This window comes from Aegilops tauschii, chromosome 4 (genome assembly GCF_002575655.3).
Source record: "Aegilops tauschii subsp. strangulata cultivar AL8/78 chromosome 4, Aet v6.0, whole genome shotgun sequence".
In the NCBI taxonomy this organism is placed as follows: domain Eukaryota; kingdom Viridiplantae; phylum Streptophyta; class Magnoliopsida; order Poales; family Poaceae; genus Aegilops; species Aegilops tauschii.
Window position 1 is genome coordinate 520704677 of NC_053038.3, and position 20284 is coordinate 520724960.

General features: G+C 46.6%; 2 protein-coding genes across 2 annotated transcripts; both read right to left on the minus strand.

The window, feature by feature from the left end:
- Positions 1-1934: 1934 nt before the first annotated feature.
- LOC109757340 (germin-like protein 8-5) lies at positions 1935-2953 on the minus strand. The gene is made up of 2 exons (XM_020316163.4): positions 2773-2953; positions 1935-2658 (listed from the first exon to the last, which is right to left on the minus strand). The coding sequence occupies exons 1-2, from the start codon at positions 2891-2893 to the stop codon at positions 2090-2092; spliced, it is 690 nt and encodes a 229-aa protein (XP_020171752.1). The 5' UTR covers positions 2894-2953; the 3' UTR covers positions 1935-2089.
- A 2939-nt stretch (positions 2954-5892) lies between these two features.
- On the minus strand, positions 5893-9217 carry LOC109757341 (phospholipase D alpha 2). Its single transcript, XM_020316164.3, has 3 exons — positions 8995-9217; positions 6822-8742; positions 5893-6518 (listed from the first exon to the last, which is right to left on the minus strand). The coding sequence occupies exons 1-3, from the start codon at positions 9100-9102 to the stop codon at positions 6082-6084; spliced, it is 2466 nt and encodes an 821-aa protein (XP_020171753.1). The 5' UTR covers positions 9103-9217; the 3' UTR covers positions 5893-6081.
- Positions 9218-20284: the final 11067 nt, after the last annotated feature.

A 20284-nucleotide genomic window follows, 5' to 3' on the forward strand; every position in this document is an offset into this window, starting at 1 on the left:
ATGGTTTCCCCCTCCGGCAGAGCTCCAGGACAGGGCTCCAGATGGGATCACTTCAGAATAGAGACTTGCGGCGGCGATAAAATTATCTCGTTTGTCTCTCTGAGAGTGCCGGGAATATTGGGAATTAATAGGTCAAGAATTAGGTCATACGGAGCAGCAGGGGCCCCACAAGCCTTGGTGGCATGACTAGGGGGTAGCCGCGCCCCTGGGCTTATGGGCCCCTTGTCCATCGTCTAGTCAATTACGTTTTCCACGCGTCATAACCAATGGCAGACATGACTTGGAGAAGAAGTCCTCCTCCCTCCTCCCATGAGGCGACCGGGGGGACCTCCATCCCGCTGGCCCTTACTGCCACTCAACGGCGCGGTCGGGTGAAGCCCAACCATCGCCGGCGGCGGCGGGGCCTCTGGCTCTTCTTGCCCGTGCGGGGCTGGTGACGGCCGGCGACCCGAGCCATAACATGGCGGGGGCCGGGTACCACGGCCCACGGCAGTAGAGCGGGTGGATGCAGTGCTCCGATGCCCTGTTGCCCACTTGCCTGGTGGCTTGGTGGATGGGTGCGCCTGGGCGCTTGCGACGACCGTGTAGGCTTCCAGATATATATATCCAGATGGTGCAGGTTGCGGGCGGCTGCCCCCACCGTGGCCTCGGATGGTCGTGGTGGAGGCGTAGTAGCGGCGGGACAGAGGGTGGGCTGGTTAGATTTGGTTGCTCCGACGGCAGACAACGGCGATCTCGAAGATGGGCATCCCCGGTGAGTAGATTTGGTTGATGGCGGCGTTTCACAGGGTTGTCCTCGCTAGTGGTAGGGTGTCGTTGGTGGTCTCGTGTGGAGCTATGCCGGCCGCCGAGGTGGGGCAGCACATGGGATGCTCGGTGGGGAGGTTGGCAACAGGGATGGCGGCGCCGACATGGTCGGGCCACCCGTCGCTGACACAAGGGTGTGCTGGTCGTGGATGCATCCTCTCCCCTTCCTTCCCCTTTCCATGCCTAATTGCGCTACCATAGCTCCGACGGTGTTCTAGGCGGTACGTATGCTTCGGCCCCGTCGGTTGGGGCCTGCCTATTGGACCAAAGCCGAACACTTTGGCTGGTCTTGGAGGGGTTTGGATGCAGGGCGGTGGCCCTGGCGGCGGGAGGCATGACATTTGTAGGCGGAGCTTGCGTCTCAGGTGCGGTCGGGCAGCCATGGCCACGCGGGTGGCTTGGTTCCGTGTGTTTAGCGGAGCTTGGGTGCGACGGAGGTGTGTGAACACTGGGGTGCATCACTTCCCCAATCCGTGTACTGGCTGATTGTGGCGGCATCTGTTGACGTCGTATCCTTCCCGTAGGCTCCGTCGCGGTGTTCCGACTCCTTTCGTCATGCTTCGAAAAAAACATGATCTACATGATCGGGCGGCGGCAGCTATAAGTGGTCGTAACCTTCTAGGAGACACCATTTTGGAGTCATGGCTTCAACGTTGTCCATCTCACCTCTTCGTTGTGGTGCATAGTGGAGGTGTCCGTCGGCTCCAAACGGTCATCTTCGCATATCTGTAGCTAGCTTGGTAGTCGGTGGGTGGTGTGTCAGTGCCCGACACCTTTGTATGTTGTCTTGCTTGTGTGTTGTGTGCGGTGATGGCGTGTGTTTGTATCGGTCTACTCAGTTGTAATGCAGTGATGGTTGCTTTATAATATAAAGCGGGGAACCCCGTTTTCGTCATAACCAATGGCAGGCATTATAGTGCCGCACATGTATTGCAGACAAGCACTATGTATGTAGAATTTCCCGAAGTGTTCCACCAAATCAGCAAACTTACATTAAATTACTAGATAATCGTCTATTGTATCAGAGAAGGGGAAATGCACCCTGAATTTTCATTTGTTATGGAAATACGACGCATAATAACCAAAATAGCATATGACATCATATCAGAGTGATGAAACAAGATATTGTTGATTATTCATAACATTGAAATACATTCATGGCTTACAGACACAAAGCAGCATGACATATTCTCCATTTATTTTATAGATAAGTATGCCCGAGAAATTCAACCAAATCCTTGGTTTATGCACTAATCTTCCGTGTAATCAACAAATGTCTGACTTAGTTGTGGTTGTTCTCCCAAAATTGAGCCTGGAGATAGTCTATTGTATTCTTTTCCACCTGAAATGCTTTGGCAAGAACATCATCTGATATTGGTGGGTCCGACCCAAACACTGCATTGGCAATTGTGATAGCCCCTGGGTTCTGGCTGCTGAGCGCAGCAATTGCAACAGCGGGCTGGTGGGGGTTGGGGTTGAATTGGAAGTGGATGAGCCCCACGGGGAAGACAAACACATCACCTTTGTTGAGCACCTTGGAGAGGAGCTTGTTTCTGTTGGGGGCGGGCTGGTTGGATGTGACAAAGCCAACATACAGTGTCCCCTCGAGCACCGTGAGGATCTCAGTGGCGCGAGGGTGCGTATGTGGTGGGTTCTGACCCAAGGGAGCGTAGTCGATGCGCGCAATTGAGATGCCGAGGGTGTTGAGTCCAGCAATCTGCATGACGTTGATCAAAGTGACGTTGGATCCAACCTTGTTGGTCACCCTAGGCTTGTCGAGGTTGGCTGCCTTGAAGAAGTCGTCTGCGTTAACTTCCATTGGGTTCTTGCAAACAAACCCATTGACACTCACTGGTGCATCGAGGAGATGTAACATGTAAACTCATATATTACCAAGCTGTTTCGACTTGAATATAATTTCCAGAAATTCGTTTGGTGAAAACATGATGAGAAACCGGATAATACCTGGTGAATGCATGTCGGCGACACAAAAGTCCTGGAGTGGGCCAGGATCGGAGGCAATGGCCTGCCATGAGACCAAGGCAAGAAGAGCAGCAAGGAGAAGGATGGAAGAGGAGGTTGCCATTTGAGTTTAGTATTGTTGGCTCTTCTTTTCTCTTGTGTTCCTGTTTGTGTTTGTGGCCTGAGTGATGCTTTGAACATGCAGGGTGTGTATGTCTTTATATAGGCGCACTGAGCGGGAGCAATAGACATAGTCAGGTGGAACCGACCAACAGATTGAAATGGTCTCTGGCTGCTGATTAAACTATTTTGCATAAACTTTACATGCTCCTCTTTACACGTTTTCCCTTCAATGATGCAATGCAGCGTATACAATTACAATTAGATAAAGCAACTCTATGTGATGTACGACTGAGTAGTAACTATGGCTGTTTCTTCATCTCACCCGAGTCTCCACAATGCATGCATGGCTAATTCCAGGAAAGTTCACCACCCGTCACCATTATTAATTAAGGAAAAGATTTACAAACAAGAAACATCCGGCAAGAGGAAAAATGAATTCCACTAGTTTAATTAGGTATCTAAGTATCCTGCGTTTCTATCATACTATCATATACCAGGTCATACTCTGAACTGGTGCACACGAAATCAGTCAAAGAGCAGTTGAGAGAAGCCAAGTCATGTAAGGCAATCAATCGTTTTCTGGCTCGAGGCCGACATGCATAGATAAAGTCACCTACTAATGCGTGGGCTTCATGGGTGCATGACTTCTAAAGACATATAGAGTGACTACTACTCCTGTTTTTTCCGCAAGTTGGTATAGAATGCGTAAAATCAAGCTTTTCAAACTATAAAATTGTATATTTTCCAACAGATTTTTCATGAAATCCACATAATAATGCACCCGTTATCATCACGTCAATCAGATATTTACTTTGTCAACTTTCTCTCGCGGTGGTTGAGTATTTGCAGGAAGAAGCAACGTCATTAGTGGACGTGCCTATCTAGCCTATGACCATGGAGCTGAGCAGGAACATTTCGTATCATCTTAGCAAGAGTAGTTTGTTTCCTCTTGCTACGAGTTTTATCATCACCACTTCGGTGCATATATGAATCTAACAATTTGACTCGACAAAGGAAGGACGTCATAATCCAGCCCCCCCCCCCCCCCCCCCCCCCCCCCGGTGTCGTCCCCCCGCAGGCGACTCGGCCGGCAGCGCGCATCTCCTTCCCCTCGCCTCCTCCCCACCTTACCCCCACCCTCGCTGCCGGCCGGGGCTGCCGGGGCAAAGCCCCCTCGCGGTGGGTGGCCGGCAGCGGGGCCATGTTCTTCGCGCCCCGGGAGGGCCGGTGCGGGGCGGTCTCGCCAGGCGTCGGAGTCGGGCGGGCGCGGGGATAGGCGGCTCAGCGGCGGCGGCTCACGGCAGCGGCGTCCTCATCGGGACGGTGACATGGTGGGGGCGACCCCTTGTACGTTGGGCTGCGTGCCCGCGGCGGCGGTGGGTCAGATCAGATCATACCTCAAAACTGCGTCGGTGGCATGGTGGGCCTGGTCTTCTGTCATATCTGATCCGGCCGGTTCCATGCACGACGGCGGTGATCGGTGGCGGTCACGTGCACACGATGCTGGGTGGAGGGTCCTCGGGCGGAGCTGGGTGAAAACCCTACTCTTGGCACATTGCCAGGGTCGGCGATGGCGGCGCTTTTCTGCTTCGTCCCCTTCTTGAAGGCATCGCGTCGTGGAGAAGCTCTAGACCCCTATCCGCTACCTCCGGGGGAAACTCTAGATCAGTCGATTGGATGACGGCGGCGCTCATGTATCGTACCCCTCTTGAGGGCGTCATTCTTGGAGGTGTGCATAGGCTCGAGGGACCAATGGACGGCATCGGTGGTGGAGCGGCATTCCCTGTGACGCATCGACACCGTGGAGTCTTGGCGGCGTGCGCAGCAAAATCTCGGCTGGCCTGGAAGGTCGATGCGTCAGTACATGCTCTGAAGATGGATTGATGGAAGACGGCGGCAACGACCTATGAGTGCGTCGGACCGGTTTGTGCCACAGACCCGGTATGTCACTTGGCCGGGGCCTCCGACTTTAGACGTTAGGCTAGGTAAGAAGTATGGATATTCCGCTCACACTTTCTGCACCCCTTCATCAATGGATAGGAGTAGCAACAAATGGTTCTAAGATGGCGGCTTCGGACATATTGATGTATTACTCTGTAAGGTCTTTGCAGAGGCCGGGGGTCATCCTCCTGCGACACGTGTTGTGCATGCATCGCCACCAATATCTTCTATATCTAAATAGCTAGCCCCCACTAATCTATTTCACTCAACATGTAAGCATGACAGCTCATTATTCAACATGGATGGGAAAAGGCCCACCTTAACATGCACCCATGCATAAGTAAAAGCAACCTCAATATGCAAACATGCATGAGAATTTTTATTTATTCATATTTAATAAATATGCAAAATATTCCACAACAACATGCGGGGTTTCGTCTAGTACCTATATATGATGAAACATATTTGAATTTAATTACCAGCCTAATTAAAATGGCAAATGTTATCATCCATGCATGGGAAAACTGGAACTCCAATTCTATGAGTTTGCATTGAAACATCTGACTTTGTCTTGGAGTTGATCCGGTTGGAACAAATTAAAACATCAGTTTTCTAAGTAATGTACGTCCCAAACTCTATCCAACACTATCAAACTTAACCAGTGAATACATGTCAATATAACACAACATGGCGATTTTCATGAATTATTAACTTCACTAACATTTTACAAAATTTAAATTACTCATTACAAAAAATGTACCAGCTAGGGGCGTCTAACTTTTCGTCAACGCCGGTGATATCCTGATAAAGCTAGCCCTGTTTTTCTTTCTAGCGCCACTGATATTTTGCTATATCACCGCACCTGGACATCACTTTTGGGGAAAAAAAATCCCCAAATCCCCAAAGTACTGAGCCCCTACACTTTTAGGGACACCTATGGCACTCCACACGGCTGCCCCTCTCCATCCCCGTCAACGGCCGCACGCCCCTCCCCGATGGTGTGGTGATCATGTTGCCTTATCACTATACATAAATTATAGCGCCAATGGAGTCAGAGGGTGAAGTGAGCACTGATATGCCATTGCAGCTCTTTAAGGTACTAGGGACAGCAGAATGTTCAGGCTTGAGGTAAGTTCAGCTATAGATTCGGACTAGAACCATCATATAGAGATAGCAATACCAGGATATAAGCTTACACCGCGGGAAGCGCATCATAGAAGCAGCATCTAGCATTGCCGAGAAAATACCCTATGTGGTGAGAATAGGGGGCAGTAATTTGGCTTTGACTCCGAGCACCGGAGTCTCCGTGTCGGGGAAGTACTTGGCCCTAGGCAGCTCCGTCACGGCGCCTTCCTTGGTCACGGCAACCGGGTACGTGAGAAGGTGCCCAGGGAGGTCGTCGTTGAGCTCATCGCTCGCATAGAGGTCCCAGTACTTGTCAGCCATCTTGTTCACCCTCTGGACGCACTCCAGGCTCCCGGGGTTGAGGAAATCGTCATGCAGCATGCCGAGGTGCTCGTACCACAGCGACATTCGAAAGCCGTGGACCTGCCCTCTCGCAACCTGGCCTTTGGCGTTCAGGTGGTGCGGCTGGAATGCGCCCATGGCGATCTCCGAGTCCCTTCCCCCGTCCATCGACCGCTGGTTGATGTTGGCAGATCCGACAATGATGTACTCGTCGTCGACTGGAAATCAAACAGAATAAATGTTTAGGCAAATTTAACTTGGACCACATGAGACATGTCCAGACAGTTTACAGTTGGAGGAATTAGTTACAATTAATATCAGGTAGTACATTTGTGTTGTATTGTAAAAAGAATCAGGTAGACATGACCTGCGTGTATATTAGTACTACCATATTTCAATGACACCAATTAATAATTCTACTTATTATCCTTTTTTCTTGTGAAATGCTTCATAAGATGTTGACAACTAAAAGAAAATTTTCAGTCAACATAATAATGGAGCTAGTGGGCATATATACCCACCTATCATCATCTTGGAGTGCACATAGATCATGAACCGCCGAGCGTTCTGCGCCCTTTCGTAGGGAGACCCAGGCAATGGACGATCAGCGGGTTCATACTCTCCGCTCCTCTTCACCTCCCTGTTCCCCAAGCAAAAGAAGGTGAGGTAATCCTTTGGGTTCGCGTCGATCCCGTTGGCCTCAAGTGCGATGGCAATGTCATAGTACATCATGTCCATGGTCCTTCTCTGCCAATCTAGTATTGCCTGCATGGATTCCTTTTCCGGGTCACCTTCCGGCCACATTGGCACCACAACATAGACCACGAAATGTTCACCAGCCTCAATCTTGCTCACAATCTTGAGCGAAAGCTCTCTGGGAATCAGATGCAGCGCCTCGATATCCTCCGGCTTTATGCCGTCGGCTTTCCACGCGAATGAGCTGCCAATGAAGTACTGGTTCTCGATGTAGATGAAGTGGTTCGCGCGGCGTATCGCGTGGATGTAGGCATCCTGGATGCTCCTGTCAAGGGTGCTGTTCTTGCCACTGACAAGGCCCGATCGGGCAGCTTCCTCGGGGGTGGTAGGAAAGCCGCAGCTCGCTCCGCCGTCGATGGACCGGAACACCTGCACGTTCCACGCCTCCTGGTCTTCGGGGAACGTCACGGCCGATGGCGGTATGATGAGGCTCGCCAAGGCGTTCAGATCGACGAGGAGCTCATGGTCGCCACCTTGCTTCCTCCACCGCTGCTCGAAGTTGTAGAGGATGTCCCACGCGGCCGGACCTTCGACCTTGGCATGGATGTCGTGCCATGGCTGCCTCGGCCCGCCCTTGTCGATGGACGCGTCGGCGATGCTGATTTGGTGGAAGTCCTTTTGGTGCGCCGTGTCCAGCGTCCTGAACAGGGAGTGGAACTGCGTGTCGTAGCGCCCGTCGCAGAGGTCGAGGCCGCCGACGAAGCTGACTATGCGGCGGCGGCGGCTCGAGCTGCCTCTCACCGGCATGTCGTGGTCGACCGCGATGATCTTCTGGTGGTGGCTGATCAGGTAGGCGGTCTCCAAGCCCATGACGGCGCTTCTGCCGACGTCGGGGTTCCGTGGGCAGAGGACGCACTGCACGTCGGTGCCGCGGAAGTAGTTCGCCGTCTCGGCGTCGTGCGTGTCCATGTACCCCCATGTCATGCCGAGGGACTCGACGGAGGTGCGGTCGTCCCAGACCAGCATGAGCACGCGCACGCCCTCGCTGGCCTTGCGCTTGAGGAGCTCGCCCAGGGTGGCGTCGCCGCCGGGGCGCGGCCGGGCGCCGTCCCGTATCAGGGTGATCTCGGTGTACACCGACCAGCCGGTGATGTACACCAGGTGGCGCGCGTCGCTGATGGCGTCGAACACGTCCTCCCAGCACCGTCCCTGCTGGTAGCTCCGGCCGCCGGAGAGCGGGATCCTGGGCGCGAACGCGTCCGGGGTGTGCGCGTCCTGGTACAGGGTGACCCTGCACCCCGGTCGCTGGGAGAAAAACGTGTAGGGCACCCCGGGGTTCTGCGCGCTGCCGACGCCGGCGCCCCACTCGCGGCGGTTGGTGGTGACGTCGCAGAACCTGAGCCGCACCTGAATCATGGGCCCGTGGGGGAGCTTCTGCTTGGTCGCGTCGAGGATGTCGAGCCGGCGCTCGATCTCATTACCGTCGGCGTCGAGCAGCTCCCGGACAGGGAGATAAGCGCGGCCGATGAGCGTGGCGCCGATGGGCTGCGCGGCCTTGACGGTGAAGACGACGTGGGCGGCGAAGTGCGCGCAGTAGATGTGGAAGTCCTCGTACCAGCGCGGGTTCACCGGGTCGCCGGCGAGGACCCGTGTGCGGCCCACGCGCGCCCTGCCGAGGTCGATGGTCGCGTACAGCCGCGTCGAACCCTTGCCCCGCCCGATGGTCTCCTCGAACCCTTCCACCAACTGCAAAGCACACAAGATTCTTTATAAACATTTTTTTTCTAGAACCGATCTTTATAAACAATTATTTTTCTGGAACCGCGCAAACTGTGGATATGAATTTCTGTTTGAACAACAAAAACCAAGAATTCCTGAACAAGAATTTCAGATGTCTGGCTCCATATTTTCTTCATTTCTACGTACGCAATCTACTCTGCTTACACTCTGCCATGGTAGTAGGCAAGGATAATGAGGGGGAGTGACCGACCGACCGACCTTGCGGAGGATCTCGGGCGCGCCGCCGGTGGCGCGGTCGGGGTGGGTGAGCTTGTCGGCCTCCAAGATGGTGGCGTGGAGGGTGCCGTGCAGCAGCCGGTGAGCCATTGCCGCGCCGTCTCACCTCCGCAAGAGACCTTCAGGTTGTCCCAAGAGACGGACGAAGACGAAACAACAACAAATATGCCCCAAGAACACCGAGGCAAAGGGGTGTGTCCAATAGGAGAGAGACACATGAGAAAAAGAAGTGGGAGCAAAGGCGACAGGGGCGCGCACTATCGCATCTGCGTCCCGTCATTTTACACAGCGGGGCCAAAGCAGCAGCGGCTGCCTGCCACTCTCGGCAGCGGAGCTCCATCCATGGTGCGCGCGCGTACGATGAGAATCCAGGGAGAGGACGACGTCGACCGTCGTCCACGCGGAGCACCAGTGCGGCACCCACTCATGGTCATGGTCATGGTCATGGCATCACGCGCGCGCACCATCATGTTCTATCACTATGGTCAAGCGAGCATTCGATTAATCGCATCGCCCGTATCTTATCCGGCAGCGCTTTACTTTTTTTAATCCACACAATCTAGCACAGCACACGTAGTATGTGTACTTGACAATGAAATATTCCTTCCTGGCTTCATTTCTCGTCTCAATATAAAAGCGAAACTACCGTGACAGTTTACCTAACAAGAGTAGAGTTTATTTTAACATATCTTGTAGTGATGGCCTGACCACCATCATAGGAACAAGATTTTGGGACGAACCACCATAACATTTGTCACACAATTGAGAAAAGGTAGTTAGAGCATCTCCAGCCGTGCCCCCAACAGGCCCCCCAGGCGATTTTTTCGGTGTCGGCGTCAAAAAAACGGCCCAGTCGCGCCCCCAGGACGACGAAAAGCGCCGGTTCAGCCCTTTTTTCTGCCCGGCGGCCGCAGGCCGAACCCGGCGCGCCGGGGGCGCTTGGGGGCTCCGGCGCAAGGGAAAAGTGCGGCTGGCCCATGCCGTCAGGTGAAAAGTCAAGATTTTCTTCCCCGACTCGCCTCCCACCCCCCGCGCTCTCGGCCGCCACTAGGTATATCCCGGCGCCGCCCCGCCGCCCTTCGCCGGTAGATAGCCATTCCCCGCCGGAAAAATAGCAGAGGTTCGCCGCGGCAGCCCCTCCGACACCAGCTGGGCGTTTCCGGCCGCCGTTTCCGGCCGCGGAGGGGCAGTTTAGCCGCGGGTGCACGCCCACCGCACGCAAGGTGTTCGGCGATTTGCCTGCTTCGGCGATGGACTCGGATGACGAGGAAGTGCTCGCCGCGCTGCTGGAGGAGGAAGCCGAGGCCGACGTCCAGGAAGAAGAGCATCTCATGGTGCTCGCCGCCCTCGCCCAGCTGTTGGCGAGCAATGAAAAGCCGCGGCGAGGTGGCTCGGCGCCGGGGCGGGTGAAAGCAAAGAACCGGCATCGTCTCGAAGGCTACTGCATGCTCTACTCCGACTACTTCGCCGATGCTCCACTTCACGGCGACATAACATTTCGGCGCCGTTATCGGATGAGCAGAGCACCTATGGAGGCTCAAGGGCGACACCGGGCGCGACGTGTGATGAAATATGAGTTTTTATTTGTTGAACTATATAATTTGTATTGAACTATTTGTTGTTGAACTATTTTGTTGAAGTATTTGAATTTTCTGTGATGAAATATGTGATAAAAAATATTTATGTTGATAATTGAACGCCGAGCCACGGCGAACCACGCCGAATATGGGCCTATTCTCGCCCATATAGGCCTTTTTCACCGAAATGGAGCTTCAAAAGTGGGCCAAAATCGGCGACTGGGGGCGACGACTGGGCGCAAAACCGCCCCCAGCGCCGAACGAATCGCCGGCTCGCCCCCAGGGGACGATTTTTATGCGTCCTAGGGAGGCCAACGGCTGGAGATGCTCTTAGTCCCCTGCAGCACACATAAAAAAACAATTTCCTGTCCACACCGTCTTGAAAACGAAAGGCTACCCTCTACCCCTTGTGAACCGCAATAGAAAACACTCTGCCTCCCCACCCATGGTTTCGTCCTGTTGGAACTCCTTACTGCAGCCATATAGATTACAAGTTAGGAAAATGCATCACGTGCATTTACTTCTATTAAAAAAACTCAAAAAGCTATTATTTTTATACCGAGTGTCCAAACTAAGTTCCGTTTTCACTATTAGGTTTATTGCAACAAGCTCTTGAAAATAGGATCTCATATGGGCATGTTTCGATAAACATTTTTTCCAAGCAACTTTGGAGCTATATGGGCAACTTTGGTGCTACAGGAAGCAACTTTGATGTAGATTGCCTATCACGATTACATACAGGAAGCAACTCTGGTGCTATTCGTGCAACTTTGCTGCTACAGGAAATAACTTTGTAGTAGATTGCCTATCACCATTATATATCTAACCTTAAGCACTTCTAAGTTGGATACCAGAACTACAAAGAAGCAACTTTGGTGCTATATGGCGCAACTTTTCTGTTTCCTAATATCATCTATGCTTCCCCCTAAGTTGGAGACCATGACTGTCAAGTTGACTAATGTTGTTTCTAATGTTGCATAAGATCATCTCTAAAGTTGCTTAACATGACTAGCAAGTATCAACAATCGGGGAACTTCATAGTATTGTAGGTAAAGTTTACAGAAAGTTAGACAGATTTATTAGTACACACTATGTAATGAACTTGGCTCTATGCACCACTAAAGTTGCCTCCTGTCATAGGAAAGTTGCTTTGAAAGTGTCGTAAAGTTTCCACTCCAGGCAGATTCGCCTCTTTCCCCAGATAACAAAAGTGGTGTATAGTTTCCAACCCAGGCAACTTACCACGTCTCGGAAGCAACTAATGGTTGGTGGTAATTTTGACAAGTTCGCATCAACCACTAGAAAACAAAACTGGTGTGAAGTTTCCCACCCCAAACAATTGGTCTCTTTGTCCCAGGCAATTAGTGGTTGTTGTTTAGGCAACCTTCATCGTGTACCAGAAAAGTAATGATTGTTATTTAGGCAACTTCGCCTCTGACCGTGATGGCGGAATAGAGGCGATGGGGTGGAAGCCAAGGAGCAAGGAGTTGCTGAAGATGAAAACGTAGATGGGCCATTCTGCTAAGAGTTACCACCATCAATATTATTTTCATATAAGATGGTTTGCCTATTGAACTGTAGCGGTTCTCAGTCTGTATGACTAAGTATTAGGGTTAAGATTGGGGTATGCACTACTACAATCGCCGAGTTCGGCAAAGCAACTTACATATCTATCTAGCTAACCATTTAAGAATTAACTAAGTAGCTAGCATTTGTAAATATTTCCACCCATATCCATATTTTAACAAACGATGATTTTTTATTACTAACTTATGTTTATTTTCAATTTTTCTTTTATTTTCTTTCTCTTTACCATTTTTGCATCAATATTGCTAAACTCTACTACACATCAATTGGCATATCCGTATCATTAGAATGATATACACTCTCATCATCCTCCTCTCTGCTCTCCTCCCCTCTCATCCTCTACTCTCTCACTCTCAATCATAAAATGCATTCACAAATATCCGACACCTATTACACAAAAGATCTCATCCAATTCCATCCACTCCGTGTGCCTTTAGGGAGATTACTCACACATGAGGGAGGAGATCACTACTCGAGATAATCCTAGTAGTGGCATCGGGTAAAATGATAGCAGTAGTGCGGGTGGCCGCGTTACTACTAGCACGCTACAACTAACTTTCTAGTAGTACTACTACTTATGTTAGTAGCAGCGTGGGTGCCACCGGCACTACTACTACTTTTCTATAGCGCGTGGCTGGACCCCGCGCCACTAGTAACTATGTGTATTTCTTTCCTCATTTATGGAGGTTTTTATGCAGTTCAACATACACATACATCATTGACAGCATATGATACAAAAATGTCTCATCATCATCATCATCATCATCATCATCATCATCATCATCATAATGATATAACAATCTCTCATCATCATCTTAGTGATATAACAATGTCTCATCACCATAATGATATAACAATTTCTCATCATCGTCATCATCATCATAAGTTAACCACTAGCTAATTGTTATCATCCTAGGTAAATAACTTCGAGCACATAGTAGTCATAACCCTAGATCATGACCAGTACTAGGACCTACTCCTTTGTTTTTATGCAATTTTGAGGCATCCATCTGGTTGGCTTTCAGTCGAGTATCTATATTTGAAACCGGTCTTCAAAGGGTAAATAATTATCATCTCACCTTCCACATCCATTAGCGCAGACACAACAATATTTGGGAGCTTTTGTTGAAGAACATAATAGTAACATAGTTAGCAATGTAGTTTACTTAAGAATAATGTATGAAAAGGATGGACTAGTGACACAATAATAAAAAATCTTACCATGATTTTTCTACGAATGTTAGCACCGCTCAACTTCTAGACTAGTGATACATATCGTGTAGTATTTTGGCCAGCTCCATAAATGCTCTTAAACGACAGAACATCATTAACAAAGGAGACAAGATAATTCTTATCCTCCCAAGTTAGCTCTGAGGCAACAGTGTAATAGGTCTGGTCTACTATACTATGTGTATTTCTTGAAGATATAAATAAGTTGTCAATTATAAATATGTGCGACCTACTGCTACTTGTGAGCTGCGTTGGGATTTTCCCGAAGAGGAGGGGGTGATGCAGTACAATAGAGATAAGTATTCCCCTCGGTTAGAAACCAAGATTATCAATCCAGTAGGAGAACCACGCAACAACCCGTTAGCAACACCTACACACAAAATAACAAATACTTGCACCCAACACAAACAAGGGGTTGTCAATCCCTTGGTGGTTAATTACAAGGATCAAATCTTGTAGTGCTAGATGGATAAATAAAACACAAAATAAAATAACATAAATAAAAGTGCAGCAATATATTTTTGAATATTAATATTTGATCTAGATAGACCCGGAGGCCATAGTTTTCACTAGAGGCTTCTCTCTTAAAGATAGCATATGGTGGGTAAACAAATTACTGTTGGGCAATTAATAGAAAAGCGAATAATCATGACGATATCTAAGGCAATGATCATATATATAGGCATCACGTCCGAGACAAGTAGACCGACTCTTGCCTACATCTACTACTATTATTCCACACATCCTCCGCTACCCAGCATGCATCTAGAGTATTAAGTTCATAAAGAACGGAGTAACGCAATAAGCAAGATGACATGGTGTAGACAAAGTAAACTCAATTAATATGAATAAACCCTATATTTTTATCCTTAATGGCAACGATACAATACGTGCCATGTCCCTTTCTGTCACTGGGATTGAGCACCACAAGATCGAACCCATCACAAAGCACCTCACCCATTGCAAGAAAAATGAATCTAGTTGGCCAAACCAAATCAATAGATCAGGGAGAAATACAAAGCTATAATAATCATGCATAAAAGAGTTCAAAGAAGACTCAAATAATATTTATAGATAATCTGATTATAAACTCACAATTCATCGGATCCCAACAAACACACCGCAAAAAGTGATTACATCGAATAGATCTCCAAGAACATCAATGAGAACATTGTATTGAAGATCAAAGAGAGAGATGAAGCCATCTAGCTACTAGGTATGGACCCGTAGGTCTCTGGTAAACTACTCACACATCATCAGAGAGGCAGCAAGGTTGATGTAGAGCCCCTTCATGGTTGATTCCCCCTCCGGCATAGTGCCAGAAAAGGCCCCAGATGGGATCTCTCGAGAACAGGAACTTGCGACAGCGAAAAAAGGGTTTCTGGTGGCTCTCTGTGGGTTCCCCGATTTTAGAGATTTTATAGAGGCGGAATTAGGTCAAAAGGGTGAACATGGACCCCTCTGGGCGCACCCTGGTGCCCCGTGGGCTCCTCCTTCATCTTCTTGTCTCGTCCCAAAGGCTCGAGGGTCTCTTTTGTCAAGAAAAAAAATCTCCAAAAAGTTTCTTGGCAATTTGACTTGTTTGGTACTGATATTCTGGAAGAACAAAAACATGCAAAAAGCAACAACTAGCACTTGACACTAAGTTAATAGGTTATTCCCAAAAAATTATACATACTTGCTTATAATTGCATATAAAACATCCAAGATTGATACTATAATAGCATGGGACAATAAAAAATATAGATACACTGGAGACGTATCAAGCATCCCCAAGCTTAATTCCTGCTCGCCCTCGAGGAAGTAAATGATAAAAACTAATTTTTTGATGTGGAATGCTACCTATCATATTCATCATGTAATGTTTCTTTTTGTTGCATGAACATTGAGATTCGAATGATTCAAAGCAATAGTCTATAGTTTGACATAAAGATATAAATACTCAAGCATACCAACAAATAATCATGTCTTTCAAAATATCAATGCTAAAGAACGTTATCCCTAGCCCGTCATGCTCAATCATTGATCCATTCATGAAACTCCCTAATATTAACTACACTCAATGCATAAGTATGAAAATAGTGCTCTCTAGTTGGTGCTTACAAGAGAAGGTGAATACTGAAAATAAAAATAAGAATGCCTAAAAGTAAAATAGATCGGCCCTTCGTAGAGGAGAGCAGAGATTTACAGAGGTGCCAGAGCTCAAGCTTAAAAAGGAGATAAATTATTTCGAGAGACATGCTTTTCCTGTCAACGTCAAGACCGAAAGTTTCCAAATCTCCCACGCTAGACACATTATAGGTGGCTCCCAAACAGAAAATAAAGTTTACTCCCCCTTCACCATTATTTCACAATCCATGGCTAGCCGTATCCACGGGTGCCTTCTAAACTTTCAACTTTCCAAAGGAGAGTTTGTTATTTTTTATATTTTTTATTTTAATTCATTTCGGGACTGGGCATCCCTATTACCTGCCACTTTCTCGTCCAATGAAAAGTGAATAAGCATTTATATTGAGAATAACACATCTAGCATGAAAGATATTGACCACTCCGTGTCGCTCCATATGAGCGGTACGGGCACACAAAACAGATAATTTTTTTTGAATGATTGGAGTTCGCACATGCAAATTTACTTGGGACGGCATGTAAATAACGCATATAGGTAGGTATGGTGGACTCATTTGGCACAATTTTAGGTTTAAGGATTTGGATGCACAAGCAGCATTCCCGCTTAGTACAAATGGAGGCTAGCAAATAGATTGAGAAGCGGCCAATCATAAAACAAAAACGGTCATAAACATGCATTGAGAATAACTAACACTGAATAATGCACAATAAGTAGGATGTAACTTCGTTGCATAACTATTGACTTTACGTGCATGCATAGGGAATCACAAGCCTTAACACCAATATTCTTACTATAGCACAATTAATCACTGGCATAACTCACATATTATCATCTTCATATCGGAAATTTATTGCAAGGAATCAAACTTATCATATTCAGTGATCTACATGAAATTTTCTATTATATCCTTCTTGAATATCCATCACATTAGGACCAAATTCATATCTTGTGCAAATTACAATTACTATTACCAACTCTCAAAATAATATAAGTGAAGCATGAGAGTGCAAATATTTCCTCAAAATATAATCACTGTCGTGCTCTAAAAGATATAAGTGAAGCACTAGAGCAAGTACCAAGCTCAAAAGATATAAGTGAAGCACTCGAGCAAATACCTAGCTCAAAAGATATTAATGAAGCACAAAGAGTATTCTAATAAATCACGAACAATGTGTGTCCCTCTCAAATAGGTGTGTCCAGCAAAGTTGATTGTGGCAAACAAAAAATCAAACAAATTAAAGACTCATATAATACACGACGCTCCAAGCAAAACTCATATCATGTGATGAATAAAAATATAGTACCAAGTAATATTACCGATAGTTGGTAGAAGAAAGAGGGGGTGCCTTCCGGGGCATCCTATGCTTGGGAGTCCTTGAATATTACCTTGGCGTGCCTCGGGCATCATCAAGCTTAGGCTCTTGCCACGTCCTTATTCCTTCATCCACCGTGATCTCAGTCAAAACTTGAAAACTTCAACACAAAAAATTCAACAAAACCTTTGTGAGATCCATTAGTATAACAAAGCAAATCACCACTTCAGGTTCTGTTGTAAACCCATTAATATTTATTACTACATTATACCTACTGTATTCTAACTTCACCATGGCTTATACCCCCCGATACAATCCATAGATTCATCAAAACAAGCAAACAACGCAATGAAAATAGAATCTGTCAAAAATAGAACAGTTTTTAGTAATCTGAATATTGATCATACTTCTGTAACTCTAAACTTCGATAAAATTAGGAAAATGTGGGAAATTTTTATATAAATCATGTCTACAAAATGAAGATCAAAAGCATGTTCTAGTGAATTTAAACAATTTTGCTACTGGGCAAGAAAGTTTCTGTTTTTTCACAGGATCAAATCAACTACCATCCAAATCATCCCAAAGGCTTTACTCGGCACAAACACCAATTTAAACACGAAAACAACCATAACAGTAGCATAATTGTATGCGCACCAAAAACAGAAAAAAATATAATAGGAAAAATAAGATAACTATTAGGTTGCCTCCCAACTAGGGCTATTGTTTTAGACACCTAGCAAGGCGTAATGCTTAGTTTCAAGTGTTATCATCTTTCAAGTTAATTCCATAGGTGGCCCTCATAGGGAAGTGTCACATACCCCTTCTTTAATGGAAATTGAAATCTTATATTCCCTTTGTTTATATCAATGATAGCACCTGTGGTACGTAAGAATGGTCTACCAAGTATTATGGGACAAGACGGATTGCAATCAATATCAAGAATGATGAAATCAATGGGTACATAATTCCTATTTGCGAGAATAAGAACATCATTAAAACTACCCAAAGTTTTCTTAATATTAGAATCCACCAAATACAAATTAAGAGAACATTCATCCGTATTGGTAAAACCTCACACATCACATTAAGATTTTGGTATTGTGGAAACGCGAGCACTCAAATCACATAAAGCATTGCACCCATAATTTTTAATTTCTAATTTTATGGTAGGTTCCCATTCACAGTATAATTCTCTAGGTATAATTCTAGCTTTTCTTATAAAGCTTTCGTCACTGCTTCTACGATATGTTTCGTAAAAGACTTATTTTGTTCGTAAGCATTGGGTGAATTAAGCATGGATTGCAACAATGAAATACCTCAATTAAAGAACAACTATCATAATTAAAGTCCTTGAATTCCAAAGTAGTGGGCACATTACTATGTAAAGTTTTGACTGATGACTCACAAGTATAGAGGATCAATCGTAGTCCTTTCGATAACTAAGAATGACGAACTCAACAAGGAGCAGAAGGAAATGACAAGTATTTTTCAGCAAGGTATTCTCTGCAAGCACTGAAATTATAAGTAACGAGTAGTTTGATAGCAAGATAATTTGTAACGAGAAAGTAACGGTAATGGTAACAAAAGTGCAGCTAGGTAGCCCAATCCTTTTGAGGCAAAGGACATGCCAAGACGGTCTCTTATGATAAGCAAAACGTTCTTGAGGGTACACGGGAATTTCATCTAGTCACTTTCATCATGTTGGTTTGATTTGTATTCGCTAATTTGATAATTTGATATGTGGGTGGACCGGTGCTTAGGTGCTGTTCTTACTTGAACAAACCTCCTACTTATGATTAACCCCTCGCAAGAAACCACAACTACGAGAAAAGTATTAAGATAAAATCTAACCATAGCATTAGACTATTGGATCCAAATCAGTCCCTTACGAAGTAGCGCATAAGCTAGGGTTTAAGCTTCTATCACTCTCGCAGCCCATCATCTAATAACTACTCCACAATGCATTCCCTTAGGCCCTAATAAGGTGAAGTGTCATGTAGTAGACGTTCACATGACACCACTAAGGGAATCACAACATACATATCATCAAAATATCGAACACATATCAAGTTCACATGATTACTTGCAACAAGATTTCTCCCGTGACCTCAAGAACAGAAGTAACTACTCACAAATGATAATCGTGCTCAAGATCAGAGGGGTATTAAATAGCATACTGGATCTGAACATATGATCTTCCACCAAATAAACCATATAGTAATCAACTACAAGATGTAATCAACACTACTAGTCACCCACAAGCACCAATCTAAGGTCCCGGTACAAAGATTGAACACAAGAGATGAACTAGGGTTTGAGAGGAGATGGTGATGTTAAAGAAGTTGATGGAGATTGCCTCCCAAAGATGGGAGAGTTGTTGGTGATGATGACGACGATGATTTCCCCCTCCGGGAGGGAAGTTCCCACGGCGGAATCACTCCACCGGAGGGCAAAAGTGCTCCTTCCCAAGTTCCGCCTCGAGACCGCGGCGCTTCGTCCCGAAAGTCCTCTCCTTATATTTTCTAGGTCAAAACGACTTATATACTAGAAGAGGGGCACCGGAGGTGGGCCGAGGAGGGCACAACCCACCAGGGCGCGCATGGGGCCCCTGGTGCACCCAGGTGGGTTGTGCCCACCTGGTGGGCCCCCTCTGGTAGTTATTTGCTCCAATAATTCTTATATATTCCATAAAAATCTCCGTGAAGTTTCAGCTCATTTGGAGTTGTGCAGAATAGGTGGCCTGACGTAGCTTTTTCCGGTCCAGAATTCCAGATGTCGGTATTCACCCTCTTTGTGTGAACCTTGAATATTATGAGAGAAAAGGCATTATAATTACCCCAAAAAGCATTATTATGCATAAAAACATTATAAATAACAGTAGGTAAACATGATGCAAAATGGACGTATCAACTCCCCCAAGCTTAGACCTCGCTTGTCCTCAAGCGAAAACCGATATATCAAAAAACATGTCCACATGCTTAGAGAGAGAGAGAGAGAGGTGTCGATAAAAAAATACGGACATAGAAGCGGCATGTATATTATTAAAACAACAACAAACTTTATCATAGAACTTTTATCACAAATTTTTTACCATAAACTTCTCATGAACAAGTAACAATTCATCACAACATCGAAGTATAAAGCATAAACTCTATTGAAAATCAATAAACTCAGTCAACTTTGCAACTACAATTCATCATCTTTTCGGGAAGTGTCACGTATCGGAGCCTTTTGGCAAGTCCACATACTCAACCATCATATAGTCTTCTACAATTGCTAACACTCACCGCATACACATGAGCAAAAAGTTTCAACCAGACACATAGAAAGATAGGGGCTTATAGTTTCGCCTCCCAACGTATTCACCTCAAGGGTAATGTCAACAATAATAACTCATGTCCACCCATATCCAACTGGATATATGTGCCTAGATCTTT